Source organism: Physeter macrocephalus, chromosome 14 (genome assembly GCF_002837175.3).
Source record: "Physeter macrocephalus isolate SW-GA chromosome 14, ASM283717v5, whole genome shotgun sequence".
Lineage (NCBI taxonomy): Eukaryota > Metazoa > Chordata > Mammalia > Artiodactyla > Physeteridae > Physeter > Physeter macrocephalus.
The window spans coordinates 66,946,848-66,966,485 of NC_041227.1; the positions used below are offsets into that span (position 1 = coordinate 66,946,848).

Below are 19,638 nucleotides of genomic sequence, written 5' to 3' on the forward strand. Positions count from 1 at the left end.
CGGAGCCTGTGCTCCGCAAGGGGAGGGGCCACAACAGTGAGAGGCCCACGTACCACAAAATAAAAAAAAAAAAGGTTAAAAAAAAGTCCTTGGCAGAGGGAAAACCCTCGGTAAAGGTTAGGGGCATCCACAGGTAGAAGGGGGATCCCTGGAGAGATTGGGGCTCATTCCCTCATTCATTTATCTACCACCATTGTCAAGAGCCCGTATTCCTCTTGTCCCAGGGTAAGTTTTAGTTACATCCCTTTCATCTCAAAGGTGTCCTGGCTTTGGGCAATCAGTGATATGGTCCCTCTCATTCTCAGCCACTGTATCTAGTAGGGCAGTGGAGAGGTGACCAGTGATTAAGCCTTGAGAGGGCCGTCTGCCCTGGCTGTCTCTTCCACCCGGTAATCTGATCCTTGCTCCCACGGCTCCGGACCCTGCGCTAAGTGCTCAGGGGTCCTCAGGGATCTCCGTTTAGCAGCAGGGCCTAGAGGCTGCAGGTGGGGCTGGCTGGGAGCCTCTGAGAAGGTGCCACATGGCAGACATGTGGCTGGGAACATCACGCCCAGGTGAAGCCAAATCCGGCCTCTGTACCCCAACACCAGATTAAATCTCGGAGACGGTTTGGTGTGAAGTAGAAAAGAATAGCTTTTATTGCTTTGTTAGGCAAAGGGGGCCACAGCGGGCTACGGCCTGCAAAACTGTGTGTCCCGACCTGGAAGGGGTAGTGAGGAGTTTTATAGTAATGGTTCAAAGAGGGCGTGGTCAGCTCGTGGACATTCTTCTGATTGGTTGGCGGTGAGGTAACCGGGGGTCAGCATCATCAACCTTCTGGGTGCAACCGGTCTGGGGTCTACATGCTTATGGGCAGCGTACAGTTAACTTCTCCCACCTGGTGGGAGTTTCGGTATCTGCAAAACAGCTCAAAGATATTCTTATGTATATCCCTTAAGGGGGAACCGGGACCCTGCCCCAAGGCTGCACTATTGTTTCTTGACTGTTCCTCCCTTGTCTCCCCATCCGTTCCCTTCCCTAATTAGCAACTGTTTGAACCTGCCCTTTGGAACTGAGGGAAGGTCATAGAGGCTGAATGAAGCCTATTTCCTGTAATCAAGAAATGGGGGACACAGAAAGGCTTTTGTGTCCAGGAGCCCCACAGGGTCCTGCTCAGTTTCCCAGGGTCAGGGCTGTTCCCCACAGAGGCAGCCCAAGTCCAAGGCTTGGGTGGAATGTCAAGACCCCGTGCCGTGGCGCATGGATTTCCGGGGTGGAGATGTGGGAGAGGGGCAGGGCTGTGACTTGGGTGTGTGTATCTGTGAAGGGGGCCTCCGGCCTCTGCCTGGATGTCTGTGTGAGGTTCCCAGCGTGCTTTACTCAGTCCCACCCAAGCACGGGCTGGGGGACTTTCTCCTCTTCCTCGCACCATCATCCTCTAGGCCAGAGGGCCGACCCTCCATCCTGGGGGGCTTAGGGGCATCCAGGGCTGTCACAGTGGGGTTGTCCACGTGAAGAGTCACACGGGAGTCGAGGGCCGGGACCCAGGCAGACAGCAATCGTTCTGAACAGGAGGTACTGGCCCTGTCTGTGAGCGCGTGGCCCGACTCCCAGGATGTTCCCGGTCCACTCAGATGGGGACAGGGCCCTTCGTGGAGGCCACTTCACTCCCATGTGTTCCCGGGAATAAAGAGGAGGCTGGGCCCCCTCGGGGGCTGCCCTGCTCACGTCTGCATCGTTGCGTCCGTTCTCTCCTGGGACCCACTCTCCTCTCCTCCTCCTCCTCTTCTTCCTCCCACTTCCCCCAGGCGGGCAACTTTACCTGGTCTCCAGGTGGAGGGGAGGAGGAACTGGCTCTGCTTGATCATATATTCTTCCAAACCTTTTCTTCGAACACCTGCATGTAGGCTTTTGAAATCCCCAAAGCCAGGGGTTTGATTCTTGTTCTCTCAGTCCTCTGTGATAGCCGAGGCCATCGAGGTCTTATATCTAGTTACCCTAATGAAGGAGGGTATGGGGACATACCCACTAATATAAAAAAAATCATCCACCACCAAGTTGCCCCGGGCCAACCCAAGATTCACTGGGAACTGGGGGCGTGGCCTCAGGACTCATTCTAGACCCCCGCCCCCGGGTGAGGGGACTGTCTTAGCCCGTTCATCGTCTCAGGGCTGGATGGGGGCAGCCGGGTGGACGAGGCTGGTGCGGGTTCAGTAAACCTTGGTCCCTCATTAAATGCCACCTCTGATTTGGGCCACTTCACTTGAAAAGGCAAATAGAGAAATGGGCAGAATCCAATCAGGAGTGGTGCTGATAACTCAAGGGGCCCAGAAGGAGACCTCTGGAGCAAGGGCAGAGGAATTGGAATGATCTAGTGTCGAGAAGACAGAGTTGAGGGCAGACTCGGTAACTACCAACCTCCGGGAAGGTTCTTCTCAGATAGATGCCAACCAGCTTTCTCCCCAACCCCCTTGTCCTCAGCGGGCAGAGCAAGAAATTAGCTTCAATTGGCGCTGGAAAGATTTAGGTTACGTGTAAGGAAGAACTTTTTAAAGCCTGAAATATGCTACCGAGAGAGGCTGCGGATTCTCTGGAGAGTATCTAAAAATAGCCTGTTCTTTAAAAATAGATCTGGGCAAGCTTTAAACAGCATCAGCTCAGCTTCTTGGGGATGGTTTTAAGTGCAGGCGTCTGCAGCGGGGTGGGGTCTTCCCCAGGCCAAAGGGCAGAAGGGAGAGTCAGCCTTTAGCCCCTATCGGGGCAAACATCTGGATGGATGTTTTAGATCTGCATAGATAAGGGAGGATGTTTTAGATCTGCATAGATAAGGGATTTCTTTTTCAGTCTGCCCCCAGTTGATTGGTGTCATGTAATACCAGCCCTTAGGATCTCAAAGTTTTCTTTCTGTGGGAGGATGTTTTAGGGCTGAAGTTAATTGGGCCAGTACCACCAGCTTCTCCCAGTCCGTCCCCATTCCTGAGTCAGGGCTCTCCAGTGCCCTGAGGCTTTGCCGGGAGTCCATCCATCTCAGCGGTGCCAGATGTGACTCCCTTAAGCCACCTGCTTGCCCACCTCTTAATCTCAGCACCCTTGGCCTGGCCTCGTCCTCTCACTGCAGCTGCCCCTCCCGGACCTCCCTGCTCCCACCTTCTTGCCAATCTGTCCTCCACCAGCCGGAAGAGACGGCTTTAAAAAAAGTGAGAGAGTGGCATGGACATATATACACTACCAGGCGTAGGGTGGATAGCTAGTGGGAAGCAGCCGCATAGCACAGGGAGATCAGCTCGGTGCTTTGTGACCACCTAGAGGGCTGGGATAGGGAAGGTGGGAGGGAGGGAGACGCAAGAGGAAAGAGATATGGGAACATGTGTATATGTATAACTGATTCACTTTGTTATAAAGCAGAAACTGACACACCATTGTAAGGCAATTATACTCCAATAAAGATGTTAAAAAGAGGCCGCCTGGTTCTCGCCCTGAACTTACAATTATGCAATTCCTGCCCATTGCCCTCAGGAGAAAGCCTGAACTCCCAGGATGGCTTCAGAATTTTCCATTAAGGCCCCACCAAACCACTTTGCCTGTGGGCTCTGCTAGAGCTGCTCCACTGCCTGGTCCGCCCTCCCGCTCCCTCTAAGCTTGGATGTCACCTGCTCTAGACGCCTCTCCTGACCTCCCCACCTACACCTGGCCTAGGAGCCCAGCTAGGGTTCCCGCAGGCCCCTGGCCTCCCCCGTTGGCTGCCCTGCCACACAGTAGTCCCCAGTTTTCTGTCTCTCACCTCCCCGAGAGCATTGAAAGCCAGGTCTCTCATTCGCAGTCATATTCCCCCAGCTAGAAGGAGGCCTGGTATACAGCAGGTGCTCAATACATGCTCAGCGACTAACTAAAAGTCAGGCTGCCCCAGCAGGGGTTTCCCTTTGCTACTTTTGTGCCTCACCTCATCTGGTTTCAGCTTCCTCCAGGTCCCCACCGGCCCCTCTGTCTTACGTCCCTGACATGACATGCATGGGATGTTGGCAAACCCAGGCCAGTGCCCACGTACACGGAATGTTTGTTTAGACATGAACGCTCCCCGAGTGTTCTGAGTAATAACTTCTTGAACAGCCCCTTTAATGATAAACTCTATTATGAATTAAGTCATCAGCTGATTCCTCTGCCATCTCCATTAAATGGAGCATGCCACTAACATGATACATACAAACCCTGCAAAAGAGAAGCGGGGCTGGAGGCAGGAGGAGTTCTGGAACTCCGCTGGGCATCATTGCTCTGTGTCCCTATCTGGGGGGAGGCATCACGGCTCGGCCCTCCTGTGTGTCCCCTGGACCCAGGAGGCACCACTCTGCATGGCCAGGCTGACTCCTCTCCCCTCACCCGAATCCCTTGGCCATGCTGCCCGGTCTCACTTTAAATTCCTGAGCTCAGGCCTCACACACAGCAGCACTGCCCCGCCGGCCACACGCACTGCCACGGTTTTTCTGTGCTTTCCCACGCTCTGAAAGGACCATTTCATACCATCTCCCGGTTCCTCAAAACTCCTACACCCGCCGTCTCGCTCTCGGCTGGTGGCCCGGCCTCATCGGGGCGAGGGAGAGGCAAAGCCGCCCCGGTACTGGGATCTTCACTCGCACGCCCTGCTTCCCGTTCCCTTGGGCCAAGCATCTCTGCTCTCATCAAAAGCCAGCTCCTCCGTCTTCCAGAACCTTCTCTCTCCCTTGCTTCTACATTTGCTGTCTGGCTCCTCCACACCCTCAGGCTCCCCCTGTCTACTCGAGCACTCTGGGTAAGTGCAGGAGCATCCTATATCTCCCCTCTTCAGGATCCCTCCCTGAACCCCAGGCCTGCTCCAGCTCTCACCCCATTTTTCTGCTTCTCCGTGCAGCAAGTTTGGACGTCTTCTCTCTAACCGTTTGGCTATTTTCTGTCCTCTGCTCAGCGTATTCCATGGAGCATCTGTCCGCCATGGCCTCCATGTTGGCAAATCCAGCAGTCACTTCCCTGTCTTCATCTCTGATCTAACAAACCACTTCTTCCTCCTCGATATGCATCCTTCTCCTGGCCCCGGCAATGCCGCATTCTGGTTTTCCTCCTGCTGCCTGGGCCTCTGGTCCTCACCCTCCTCTGCTGGCTCTGCCTATTCTGCTCAGCACTGGATGTTGGCTCCATCCTGGCCCTTCTCTTCTCTCCCTACAGGCCTCTTCTAGGCCCATGTCCGTACGCCAATGACTCACGCATTTACATCTCCAGCTCTGACTACCCCCTGGACCCCAGACCTGTACACCCAAGTGCTGCTGTGTTGTCTCAGCTTGGGTATAAAATAGGCATTTCAAATTCATGTAGCCCAAATGGGGTTTGACCCACCCAGACAACTTCCTCCGTCTTCTTCATCTTCATGAGTGGCACCGTCGTCTGCCCAATAGCCCAGACGCAAACCCCAATAACCCAGACGCAAACCCCAATAGCCCAGACGCAAACCCCAAGGGCATCCCAATCTCTGGGTAGCCCTGGTCCCTCACACCCAGCCCATCAGCAGGTCCTGTGGAGTCCACCTTCGAAACCTGCCCCAGAGCTGGCAACAACTTTAGACCAAGCAGCAGCAGCTCGGCCTGGGCGCCCTTCTGTACCCCAACTTCCATCATCTGTCTTCACACAGTAATCAGAATGATCTGAAAACATAAATTAAGCCCCTGCTTCAGCCCTCTACTATGGCTTCCCATAGTACCTAGAAGAAAGCCAGATTCCTCACTGTGACCTACAAGGTCCTTCATGACCTGGTCCTCGCCTGCCTTCCTGACCCGTCTCTACCCCGCCCCACCCCTTTCCCACTCTGCAGAACCTTCTCTCCCCTTCCCCCTAAGGTCAGGCTCTGGTTGCCTTCAAGCCTTTGCCCTAGCCGGTCACTCCCTCTGTCTGGAATGCTCTTTCCCAGACCTCTCTGTGGCTGCCTCCAGTTCCCCATTCAAACCTCTGTTGAAGTGTCACCTCCTCCGAGAGGCCCTCCATGACCCCCATGACCACCCACTCTGAAGTGAGCCCCAGGCATTTGCCCTATTTTATTTTCATCACCGCACTTTTCACTGCCTGACTTTTTCTTGATAATCAATGTGCTCATTGTCTGGATCTGTCCACCAGAACCTGAGACCTCTGAGAGCAGACCCCTCCCCCGCCCCCAGGAACAGTGCCTGGCATGTGAAAAGCAGCGATAAATATTCATTGAATGAATGAATAAATGATAAATAAACAAATGATGAGTCTGTTCCTCTGCAAAGACAATTTGCTCTCCAGAGTTTTCAGATTTGGCCCTGTCCTAGCTCATTCCCATATCCCAGACCCTGGACCTTTACACCAGGCAGTGCAGCTCTCCCAAGCACCTTGCAGTCAGCATTGAACGGAACGAACCATCTATTCATTTAACAAACACGCATGGAACACTTACTGTGCCAGACCCTGGGCTCGGTGCTAGGGATTCAGTGGAGAGAAAACAGACCTGGCCCCTGGACTAGTGTGCGGTCAAGCAGGCTTACGTAGTGAGTCTCAAACATCCATTCATTCATTCATTCATGAAACACTATGTAGGCCTTATTATCTGCCAAGCACTATTCTAAGTGCTTTACAGTATAAGCCACTTAGTCCTCATATCAATCTATGAGGTAGGCATTATTATTATCCCCATATTACAGTTGAGGAAACTGAGGCACAGACGGGCAAGGTGACCTACCCAAGGTCATATAGCTTGTAAGAGACAGAGCTGGAAACCAGACTCTCCCTTTCCCATGGTTTCACCCTTGCTTTACTGTGGGCTCACCTTTTTTTTTTTTTTTTCTTGCGTTACGCGGGCCTCTCACTGTTGTGGCCTCTCCCGTTGCAGAGCACAGGCTCCGGACGCACAGGCTCAGCGGCCATGGCTCACGGGCCCAGCCGCTCCGCGGCACGTGGGATCCTCCCGGACCGGGGCATGAACCCGTGTCCCCTGCATCGGCAGGCGGACTCTCAACCACTGCGCCACCAGGGAAGCCCCTGGGCTCACCTTTTGACTCTCCTGACTTTGGCTCTTAATTCTGGCCCCGACACCAGCCCCTCCGGCCTTGACAACAGATTTCGGCTTCCTCAGTCTGACCAGCGGAGGGCAGGCCTGGGAGTCATGGCAGCTCTTTTTGCCTTGGGTTCTGGGTGGCATCACACCGAACCCAGCTCTGAGCCCTCAGCCGGCATCCCCCACCTGTCAGTGCTCTCCAAGGTCCCGCAGGCGCAGGGAGGAGCCATGCCTGCCCCACCACAGGCGCTGAGAATCCCATTTACGGTGTCAGGAGTTGGGAGATTCCAGAAACCACAGGATGAGAGATTTACAACTGTGAGTTTCATGGTGTGAGTCCATGCCAGGAAGCAGCACAGAAAGCTGCCTTCGTTTAGTTGCCGCTGATTTAGGAGGTGCCATAACTCAGCAGAAAGTCACTTTTTTTTTGCGGTACGCGGGCCTCCCACTGTTGCGGCCTCTCCCGTTGCGGAGCACAGGCTCCGGACGCGCAGGCTCAGCGGCCATGGCTCACGGGCCCAGCCGCTCCGCGGCATGTGAGATCTTCCCGGACCGGGGCACGAACCCGTGTCCCCTGCATCGGCAGGCGGACCCTCAACCACTGCGCCACCAGGGAAGCCCAGAAAGTCACTTTTTAATTCAGAATGAGCTGGAAACAATCCCTTCTGCTGAGGATTGTTACAGCAGATGCTACTGGTGGTGGACCTCACTTTACAGAACAAACATGCTTCCAGAAACTTGATTGAGGGCTCTGTTTTTTTTAAGCAGAATCGTTGGAATGCAATCAGAAAATCTCACCAGCCTATCTTTGAATGATTTGTAATTTTCATTTATTGAATTTTCTTAAAGCATGGCCTTTCATATTTGGGAATAAATGGGATTCAATTGAGAAATCAATGCATTTCTAAACTAACAATTTGGAAAATTAATTATTCTGCCAACAGGCTGGGTCCAGCTTCTGGGTCTGGTTGGTAGTTTTTGTATTAAAATACTGTTCTGTCCCCACTGTCCTAGTACATGGAATAGTTTTTCTCATGAATGTTTTCCTTCTTTAGTGGATGTTCTCTGGAATTACCTATGTCTACTGTTATCCCCACTTTATAGATGAGAGAACCAAGGCACTGACAGGTCAGATAACTTGGATAGCATCTGGACAGACATGGTGAGGAAGAAGCTGACCGTTACAACAGCTGAGGGTTTGGAGAGCAAGTCCAGCCTTCAGAAAGGGACCTAGGCAGTGGGTGGGGTTGGGGGGTGGGGCTAAAGAAGGGGTCCTGCCCCACAGAGGGAGCAAGGTTCTGGGTAGGGTAGCACTTCTAGAGGGAATGAGCAACGGGCCAAAAGGAAGAGAGACCTGTCCTTCCAGCTAACAGACTCCACCGTAAGTTACAATGATTAAAATAACAGGGGGCGGGAATTCCCTGGCTGTCCAGTGGTTAGGACTCTGAGCTTCCACTGCTGGGGGCCTGGGTTGGATCCCTGGTGAGGGAACTAGGACCCACAAACCATGCGGCACAGCAAAACAAAAAAATAGTGTGGCATTGTCACAGGAACAGAGAGAGATCCATGGCACAGAATGAGAGGAATAAACTCATGTAATGTGAGGCTTGGAATGTGGTATAAAAGTGTTATCAAAAATCATTGGAGTTGGGCTTCCCTGGTGGCACAGTGGTTGAGAGTCCGCCTGCCGATGCAGGGGACACGGGTTCGTGCCCCGGTCCGGGAAGGTCCCACATGCCGCGGAGCGGCTGGGCCCGTGAGCCATGGCCGCTGAGCCTGTGCATCCGAGCCTGTGCTCCGCAACGGGAGAGGCCACAACAGTGAGAGGCCGGCGTACTGCAAAAAAAAAAAAAAAAAAAAAATCACTGGGGAAAGAACAGACCCTTCTATAAGTGTTCAGAGCAATAAACGACTCATTAAAAAAAATTAAGTTAGAGCCTTACTTCACACAATTCACCAAGATAAATTCCAGATGAATTAACATAAATATCTATAAGTATGTTAGAAAAAATACAGGATAATGTGTTTATGGTGTTGGTTTTCTTAAAGTAGACACAGGAAGCAAAAACCAAAAGCAAAAGACTGCTAAATTTGACTATTAAATATCAAAATGTATGACAAAAGCAGTTTTGTTTATAATTGCTAAAACTTGGAAGCAACCAAGATGTCCTTCAATAAGTGATGCATCCATATGGTGGATTATTTAGCAATAAAAGGAAAAGAACAAACAAGCCATGAAAAGATAGGGGAGAACCCTTAAATCCATATTGCTAAGTGAGAGAAGCCAATCTGAAAAGGCTACATACTGTGTGATTCCAAGTACATGACATTCTGAAAGCACCCCAACTATGGAGACAGTAAAAAAATCAGTGGTTACCAGGGGTTCAGGAGTGGGGAGGGAGGGATGAACAAGTGGAGCACAGGGGGGTTTTAGGGCCCTAACTGTTGGACACAGTAATGATGGATACATGTCACTATGCATTTGTCAAAATCCATGGACTGTAAAACACAGAGAGTGAACCCTAATGTAAACTATGGATTTCATTAATAATAATATATCACTATTGGCTCATCAACTGTAACAAATATACACTCTGTTGAAAGATGTTAATCATGGGAGAAACTGTGAAGGCAGAGAGAGGGGGCATTTGGGAACTCTGGAACTCTCTGTATTTTCCACTTAATTTTATGTAAACCTAAAACTGCTCTAAAAAATAAAATCTATTAGTTAAAAAAAAAGTGCTTTTTCCCCTGTGCTGTACAGGGGGAAAGACAAGCAGTAAGCTATTTGGAGTCTACACAGTAGACAGGTTTAGTATCCAGAATACATAAAGAATTTCTATCAATTGATGAGGAGAAAGGTTTTTAATAAAAGGAAATTGACAAAGGATACAGACAAGCACAGTCATAGAAGAAATAAAAATTGTTAATAAATAACATGAAAAATGCCCCAGCTCACTAGTAATGAGGGAAATGATAAAACTTAAAACAATGTTGAGGTGTCATTTTTTACCATGCAATGGGCAAAGTTGTTCATGTTTTATAACATCAAGTATCGGTGAGGATTTGGGTGAGGACGCTCACGAAGCTGGTGGAAGTACGACACGGTACCTCTGCTCAGGAGAGCAGTTCACTGACACTGATTAAAATTTAAAATGCACACGCTTGGGGCTTCCCTGGTGGTGCAGTGGTTAAGAGTCCGCCTGCCGATGCAGGGGACAGGAGTTCATGCCCCGGTCCGGGAAGATCCCACATGCCGCGGAGCGGCTGGGCCCATGAGCCATGGCCGCTGAGCCTGCGCGTCCGATGCACACGCTTTACGACCTGGCAATTCCTCTTATTGTTCACGCTGGAGACATACTTGCTTGTCCACACAAAGAGACTTGTAGAAACGTGTTCATTGCAGCATTGCTTAGAGAGCAAAAAGCTGGAAATAAATACCATCAACTGATTGGATAAATAAAACATGGTGTGTCATTATCAGGGAATCTTATGCATCAGTTCCAAAGAATAAGGTACATCTGTTATGTACCTCTTGGAAATTCACCAGGAATTGTGTCAAGTAAAGATAAATAAGATACCCACGTGGCTCAGCCCTTGTCTCCTTCTAACAAACTGAGCCAAGGCAGAGGGGACCCGAGAGGCTTCTAGCATACCTGCTGGGGTATGACTGAGGATGGGGTCTAAGCCTGGCAGAGACAGCTGGGGAAGGCTGAGCCTTTAGGGGATCTTTGGGGGCCTCAGCACCTGTCACAGTCGCCCTCTCCCTGGATTTCCTGACTCAGGTGCTCCCCGCCAGCCCTGGAGAGCAGCTCTCATCTGAGGCCAGAGGTCCATGAGGGGCTGGCCCTGGCCCAGAGATACAGGCAACCAGCTCTGAGTCCTCTGTCTCCGTGGGGCCTGGGGTCAGGTGACTGGAAGGAGACAGGTGTGCTGGATCCTGCTGGCTCAGCTCCCGAGACCTGACCATGCACACCTTTTCTCTACTCCGCTTTCAGTGACATTACACGGGTTGCTTGAAATTGGCCATGGTGGGATTATTCACACCATGGAAATTGGCAAACACTACAAATCATAGCTTTCTCTCTCTCTCTCTCTCTGGGGAACCTGGTGTTAAACATTTACCTTCACACCATGACAACACAGGATGTCCCCCTTTGCCCTCACACCTGCCCGCAAGGCTGGGTTTCAGGACTCGGTACCTCACTGCCTCTTTACTTCTGTCTTTTCTTATCTCTACCCCTTCTCTCCTTATCTCCATCTCTTCTCTCGTCTCCACAGGGGAAAGGGTGACTGGGGCAACAAGGGGAGGACAGACGCATTCTAGGCAGCGTGGGAAGAGCCCTGGCTTTAAGGGCATTTGGATCTGGGCCCCCGTCACAACTAAGCCATCTACTCCCTTTGTGACCTGGGACAGACTTGACCACTCTGAGCTTCTGTTTTCTCACCTGTAAAATGGGAATAATCATATTCAGGACTACTATATACAGCCTTGGAGGTGTGGTTCTGCTTCAACTCCAGGGAGCGATGTGCACACAGACTGTGATGTGAATGGAGCCGTATGGAGATGTGCAGTGGGCAGCCTGAACAGCGGTACATGGCCCTCACCATCATACTTACTTCAGAGGGTTGTCATGAAGATTAAGAGATAATACTGTAATGGAGGTGAACGAGTCTGACAGAGTGCCTGGCACACAGTAGGTGCACGTGCATTGTTGGTTTCCTTCCTTCCTCTTGTCATCTATCTCTTCCCTCCTCATCAATACCATATCACTCCATCTGAAAATTAGGTCCACGCCAGTTAGCCCACAAAGGCTCCAGATGCCATAGTCCACACGAGCAATGTCCCCAGGTTCATGATAATCCTGGTAACTGTAACGATTGCATGCCCGCTAGGCAGCAGACGTGGAGGCTGCCTTCCTTCATTTCAGCCACTTTTCACCTTACTTGTCATAATCCTCATCTTAGGGTTGAAAGACTTGAAGCTCGGAAGAGTGAGGTGCCTCGCCCAGGGCCACACAGTGGAAACGTGGTGCAAAAGGATTCCCGCTCAGATCCCTTGGAATCAGAGTTCTCCCAGCCAGTGGGTTTCAAGATTTTTGACACGAGCATGGAAAAACATTTCATATTACAATCACTATACACACGCACGTGCGTGCGCGCGTGGACACGCACATGTATAGAACTGAAAAGTTTCACAAAACAATATTTACTTCGGCTACATTTGATGGTATCAGATATCTATTCCATTCCGCTCTTGTTTGTTTATTTTTAAAAATTTTTTAAAATTAATTACTTTATTTATTTTGGGCTGTGTTGGGTCTTCGCCGCTGCGCGCGGGCTTTCTCTAGTTGCGGGCTTCTCGTTGCGGTGGCTTCTCTTGTTGCAGAGCACAGGCTCTAGGCACGTGGAGCACAGCATGTGGTATCCCCTGCATTGGCAGGCGGATTCTTAACCACTGCACCACCAGGGAAGTTCCGGTTTGTGTTTTTTTAAATGGCTTCTCTTGTTGCAGAGCACAGGCTCTAGGCACGTGGAGCACAGCATGTGGTATCCCCTGCATTGGCAGGCGGATTCTTAACCACTGCGCCACCAGGGAAGTCCGTGTTTGTTTGTTTTAAATGCTGGTTGCAATCCATGAAGTTGACTTCACAATCCACTAGTCTAGTGAGTCAAGACCTGCAGTTTGATAAACATTCTCTAAGCAACTTCTCCCAAATGACCTTCTAACACAGGTATCAGCAAACTCTGGCCCACAGGCTAAATCCAGCCCAACGCCTGCTTTTGTAAATAAAGTTTGATTGGTACACGGCCATGCTCATCCCTTTATGTACTGTCTATGGCTCCTTTCTGCTGCCACAGTAGAGTTGAAACCCACAAAGCCTAAAATATTTACTTATCTGGTCCCTAACAGAAAAACTTTGCCCGTCCAGAAGCAGATCTGACTCTATGTCTCCCTTGTTTACATTTCTCCAGGGTCTCCCTTTGCCCTCGGGCTCAACTCAAACTCCTTGGCAGGCTTAGAAAACCACCGCCCTCTGGTCTTCCAGTGTTCCAGTCTGGCTGACTGTCCTTCCCTGGGGGTCCGTGCTCTCCCCAGCACTAACAGGCCCCTGGTGGGTAGACAAAGCCCCACCTTGCTTCCTGACACCTTGTCCTGCTCCCCCCTCACAGGTCTCCTGGGAATGGTAGCCCACATGATGTACACGCAGGTGTTCCAGGTCACCGCGAGCCTCGGCCCTGAAGACTGGAGGCCCCATTCCTGGGACTACGGGTGGTCCTTCTGGTAAGTGGCTTTTGACTTTCAGACACCAGAGCCCCGAGGCACGCTGGAACTTCAGTAGCTCAACCCAGTTGGGAAACAGAGGAAGGTGGGGCGTCGCGGGGGGAAGCCCAGAGTCCAAAGATGCTTTGAGATCCTAGAGCTGAGGTTGACAAACTATGGCCTCTGGGCCAAATCCAGCCCATCACCTGTTTTTATGTAACCCTCAAGCTAAGGATGGTTTTTACATTTTTTAATGCTCGAACAGATAAATCAAAAGAAGAAAAATATTTGGGGACATGCGAAAATTATGGGAAATTCAGATTTCAGTGTCCATAAAGTTTTCTCAGGACACAGCCAGGCTTATTGTTTGCATATTGTCTACAGCGGCTTTCACGCTACAATGGCAGAGCTGAGTGGTTGTGACAGAGACTGAATGGCCCACTAAGCCTAAAATATTTACTGTCTGGCCCTTTACAGATAAAGTTGGTCAGCCTCTGCCTTAGAGGCTGCTCTGGAAGGTGGGATGGAAGCTGTCGAGAGCCTAGTGAAGGGTTTCTGACCCCAGGGAGCAGGGGCCAGCACCTCAGAGCACGGTGTGCAAAAGAAAGGCAGAATCCGTCAAGGTTCTTTGGCTTGTGAGTGATAGAGTCCCAGGCTTAAGTAAACAGGAGGTGTGTATTAGTTCATGGAACTGAAAAACCCAGTTGGCTCAGCTGGGGTGGGGGCATGGATTGTAACAGAAAAACCCACCCACCTCAGTCCAATCAATAAGGAAATACCTTGGTTCCTGTAAATGGAAAGTGCAGCTTGGCATGGACTTCAGGGAACGTTTGATCCAGAGTTTCTGATGTCATCAGGGCTGAGTTGTCTTCCTCTGTGGTCATCTGAGCATTGCCCACTCCCCATGTTAACTCTGTTCCTGGGTGGGCTTCCCTCCTAGTGGTGAGAAAGCTTCTTTGAATCTGGTGCTTCTTCCTTCACATACAGGGAGAGAAAGAGCTCTTTCCCTAACATTCACTAAAGTCCCAAGCTTCCCTCTGATGAGCCCAACTTAAGTCATTTTCTCTCTCCTGAATTGTCACCATGGTTGGGGGAGAGTCATGAATGAGTCCAAAACTCTCAAATGGTAAGTGGGTGGAATGGATGCTGGGCGAGCTACCACAATGTCTGCTTCAGGCACAGCTGGATCCAGGTGGTCAGGTGATTGATCAGGAACTCAGTCATTGTCTCCCCACTTCTGACTCCATTCTCTTTGTGGCGGCTTTATTCATAAGCAGCTTCTCCCCAGGTGGTAGCAAATTTGGTCACCAAGCCCAGTTCTAGGCTTACGTGTTACAAATGTAACAATACCAGCAGAGAGATGGGGCCTCTTTCCAATATCGCCCAACAAAATCTTGGTTATGACTTTCACTGGGTTAGCTTGAGTCATGTGACCATACTGCAACCAATGATTTAGACCCTGAGGAGACTCAGCTGCTCTAATTGTCTGGCCTAAGTCATGTGGTGCAGAGGGTGGGGTTGCCCCATCCAAACTCTTGGACAGGAAGATGGAGGAGAGGTCCTCTAATGGAAAACTGGGGGTGGGGCAAGGGCGGAGCGAGGTGTTCTCAAAAGGAGGAACGTGCACTGGAAAAGACAGTGACCACAGTTGTCTGTTACGCAGGGCATCCAGGTCCGGTTCTGGTGCCTAGGAGCATTTATCCACTCAGTCATTTAACACATATTAACCGAGTGAGCACTTATTTGGGGGCAGCTGGTGCTGGGGCTCCTAGGTGCTGGGGGTACAGCAGTGGCTGAGACAGTGTGGTAACAGGGGACTAAGACAACGGACAAGCCGTACTCTGAACCATGCTATGATGTGGGTGGTTGGCTCGGGGTGGGGGGGGTAGTCACAGACAGCCACGGAAGCACAGAGAAAGGGTCAGTGACCCAGCTTCCCCTGGGGAGGGTCCTCGGGGGAGAATTTGGTCAGGCAAGCTGGTGGAGGAGGGAATAAGATAGCGTGTTGGGCAGGGGAATGGCAGGTGCAAAGACTTGCCAGTGAGAGGGCATCTTGGGGGGAAGGTGGTCAGAATGGAGCAAGAAAGGCTTTGATTGTGACCAGTGGGGACTCCTGCTGTTTTACTGCCCCTTCCCACTCTCGGCTTGGCTCCGCCCCCTTAAAGCTAAAGGCATGTGCCCTAAAGGGACCTTGACCCATCAACACAGACCCTGATCCCTTTAAGTAGAACAGTCGTGGGGAAACCTCACAACAGCACAACAGCGCTATGAGGTAGGTGGTTCATGGAGGGGAAACTGAGGCACAGAGAACTTAAGTAACCTGTCCAGGGTCATCCAGCTTGTGAGCAGCGGAGCTGGGGTTTGAACCCAGGCAGTCTGGCTCTGGAGCCCACGCTCTCAACCTCTATATTCTGCCTCTCAGAGGGGATGGGCTAATAGTAAGACAGTTCATGTGTGTTTAGCACATGGCACATGTAAATGCTCAGGGAACACTAGTTCTTCTAATATTACCGTTATTGACATGAAATTTAACACGCACAATAACCCCCTGCTGCATATGTAGACACTGAGGCTCAGAAAGGTTGGGTCACTTGCCCGGGATTCTGAACCCCCTCCCCTCACGTGCCTGTCTTTCCTGCAGCCCCTGGCTCTCCACCTGGCCTGGATCCCAGGCTGCTGGTCTCCCACGGGAACCTTTCTTCCCCTGAAAGCCAGGCCTCCTGCCCTGCTCCTTAGCGCCCCCCCACCACCACCGGGCCATCCTCTCAAGGGGCACCCAATTCCCATTTTACTTATTTAAGGCCGGTGCCCAGTGTGCGGCCCCTATGAGGTCTGATCCAGTTCTCCTTGTCACTGAGGCCCACAGATGGATCAGCCCCATTCTTCATCCCTCGCATCTGGGGGCCTTGCCAGGGCTGTGCAGTGTCACCTCTCTTGTTTAATATGTGTGCGGCCATTTGTCAAAATTCTGCCCCCAACCCCCTGCCAGGGAGGAGGCCAGCTCCACGGCAAGACAGCACCAGCCTCTGTCTCCTGGCCCAGCAGGAGAGGAAGAACGGGCTGCAGGGGCTTGTTGGTTGGGGCTTCTGAGGAGCTCAACGGATGTTGGGGAGCAGCTTTCGAGAGCCACACCTGCACGGGAAGGCGAAGGTTGCATGGTTAGGGGTCCACCAGCCTGGGTTCAGACCTCGCCCTTGCGGGCACTGCCGGCCACTGTGAGCAGCATAAAGGCGTGGTTGAGGGGCGGCCTCGGGAATCAGGCAGCTTGGGAGCAGATCCTGACCCTGACCTTCACCAACTGTGGGCCTGGCCAAGTCACTTAGCCTCCCTGCGCCTCAGTATCCTCAGCTGTAAAATGGGGCCAGCCTGAGTTTCCACGTCATGGGGCTCTTGTGAGTGGTGCTCTAGTTCTCTGTTGATTTATCAAACGTCATCAGGCAATTTAGTGGCTTAAAATAAAAAAGTGTTATTATCTCTTACGGTTCAGTGGGTTGACCCAACTCAGCTGGCTGTCCTGCTTTGGGCTCTTCCACGATGCTTCAGTCAGATGCTGTCTGGGGCCAGTCCCCTGGGGCCCCGCTGGGCTAGGCATCCAGGGGGGCCCCTCACAGTGCTGGCCGTCGGTGCTGGCGGATACTGGGAGCTCGGCTGTCAGCGAGACTGGCTCTCAGGCACGGTGGTTGGGCCCCTGGAGAGTGTCCCAAGAGGTCCAAGTGGAAGCTGCGAGTTTATTTTATGACCCTGCCTCAGAAGCCACGCAGTGTCACGTCTGCTGCATTCTGATGGTCAAGAGCAAGTCGTGGGGCCAGGGTCAAGGAGAAGGTGCTGCACAAAGCATGAACCCCAGGAGGTGTGTCTCAGGGGTGGGGGGACATCTTTGGAGACTGTGTGAAATAACGCACATGAGGCACTTAGCACAGAGAATGTGCTCGATGTGTTTTGCTATTAAAGGCAAGCGACCCATCCTCTCCGAGTCTCAGCTTCTGCATCTCTAGAGTAGGGATCACAGTAATGCGGGTCTAATGGGGTTATTAGTGTGAGGGCCATGTGACACCCAGCTCTTAAAGTGGGTGTACACAGTAAGTGTAAGTGGCAGTGATTATAAAGGGTGATAATGACATTGGGCCTTTGGTAATGCCACTGTCACTTTTTGAGAGACATGTGACCCAAATGTCCAAGAGGATGACATCCGGTGGGCATGCAGGCAGCCCCTTGCGCTCCGTTCTCCCCAGTCTGCCCCGACTTGCTGCTCACGCTTGTTTTCAGGACTTTAGTGTTTCCTTGAGATCCAGCCCTGGCCGCACCCTCCCCTCACGCCCGGACTCCCCTCCGTGGGCCCCCACTGAGCTGCGGAACCCCATCCCAGCCCTGCACCCCGGTCCCTCCAGCTCTCCTGCCTGCTCCTTTTTTTTCAGCTCTTTGTCTTAACTCTCTCCAGGTCCTCCTATGACAGTGCCAAGGCAAGACCCTGGGGGGTGGGGGGCGCGGGGACACGGCAGATGCTTGGTGTGGGGAAGGGGTGGATGAGACCAAGGTTGGTCAGCACCTAACTTTGTACCAGGCACAGCGGGAAGCACTTTACAAGCCCTGAGCTTTCCGGTCCTGCCATTGACTCCCACTTGGAGGGGTTGCCATGTCTACTTGAGGGATGAGGACACAGGCTCAGAAAGGGCCAAGGCCCAAGTCACACAATTAGCTTCAGAGGCTCCAAATTGCATGAAGCCCAGGGCTGAACCCAGCCTGTAGATATTCTGTTTGACCTGCCACAGTGGTTTATTTTTTTAAAAAATTTGCATTTATTTCTATCATTCAAATTCGTAGAAACTTTACATAAAAATCCAGGTTTCAGGCTTCTCTTGACAATTGGAAGATATGTCTATGTCTAGCTTGCATTGCCACGTGGCAGCAGGCAGCTTCAGCTGAGTAGAGGCTGCCCCCTTTAGATGAGGCACCTGCTCTCTACTTTACCCCAGTCCCCACTGCTCCCTATTGCCTCCCCTTACCTTACAATCTCCTCACTTAGTCATTTGTCTGACCCTGCAGGAATTGGAGTTTGTGACCCCGGTTGGAATGTCAGCATGTCAGTTTTCCTGGTGATGGTGGGAGAATGGAAAGCTAGTCACTTTCTACTTCCGCTTTGCATTTGATCAAAATGGAGAGGGGTGGATAAAGGGGCCCTTCTACCCTAGCACAAACGGTGAAACCCCAATCCTGAGCATTCACGTGACAGAGTGAGGGTAGTAGAACATCACGGTGTTGTAGCTTATAAAAGCCGGATGCCCAGAGAGGTGAAGTAGTTTGTCCCAGGTCACGCAGCGAGAGTAGCAAGTTAGGCCAGGTCCCAGGAGGGTGGTCCCTCTCTGTTTGCTTCTGGGGCCCATCTGTGTGTCATGTGGTGGCCTCACCACTGTCCTCCTTTCTTCCCCTCCCCTCCTCTTCAGTCTGCATGACGCTGTGGAAACAGCAGGCTAGCCCTTTCCCTCTCTGGGGATCCCAGGCTGCCCTGCCCTCTCTGCAAGGCCGAGCTGGCATTTCAGCAAGTTGATCCCTTGCAGTGGGAGGAGGGGGGTTCTGGAAGAGCCTTGGCCGCAAAGAACCACTGAGCAGGGTGTTTGCTGGTGTTACCGAGAGGCTGTGTGGTCAGCAGGAATCTCTTGCTTTTACTCATCCCCGCCCTAGGCAGGTGGCACTGGCCTCCTTTTCTCTAAGACCAGGGCAGGGAGAAAGCACTGTGGTGCCCAAGGGTGCCCTGCTGCCATGGATGGACCAGCTGGGCCCCCACAACCTGCCCTCATCACCTTCTGGCCCCTTCGGTTCACAGGCACTGATGATGGCCTACATTAGGAGCATCTGCACCATGTCCTGCCCCACACAGTGACTCTATGCCCATCTGGCCTGCAGGTGGACGGGGGCTGCCTCCCTCAGTGACCAGGTACAATCTTTCCACCGAGCAGGGCCTGGGGTGGATTTCAAGGTGGCATCCATGCATCTCTGAATCTGGTCCCCTAGCATCCCCTGACCCACCCCTATAGCTTCCATAAGACAGGGAGTTAGTTGACAGCCACCCCCCTTCACCTCCCCCATCTGTGTCACAGTGTCCACTCTGTCCTTGTCTCCAAAAACCAGGCCAGCCACCCACGTACCTCACTGTACCAGTCCAGCCACGTAAGCTGCAAACACCAGCAGGCGTTCCAGACGTGAAGTTTTCAATCTGTGCCCTGCGTGGGGGCCTGAGGGCCTGGGGTTTTGGGGAGCAGGGAAGTTGAAGACTCACAGATGCACCCCTGAACCCCTCACCCACATCAAAACCAGAACAGTTTTTTTTCCATCTGTTTTTATTTTATCTGTATCTAGTCATTCT

General features: G+C 51.9%; 1 protein-coding gene across 1 annotated transcript in view; it reads left to right on the forward strand.

Annotated features, from left to right (window-relative positions):
- The window catches only part of GSG1L (GSG1 like), an 80,920-nt gene that overhangs the window by 25,427 nt on the left and 35,855 nt on the right, over nucleotides 1-19,638 (forward strand). The window contains exon 2 of the mRNA XM_028499423.2: nucleotides 13,187-13,298. Within this exon, the coding sequence (XP_028355224.1) occupies nucleotides 13,187-13,298 (112 nt within the window). The remainder of the gene's footprint in view (nucleotides 1-13,186; nucleotides 13,299-19,638) is intronic.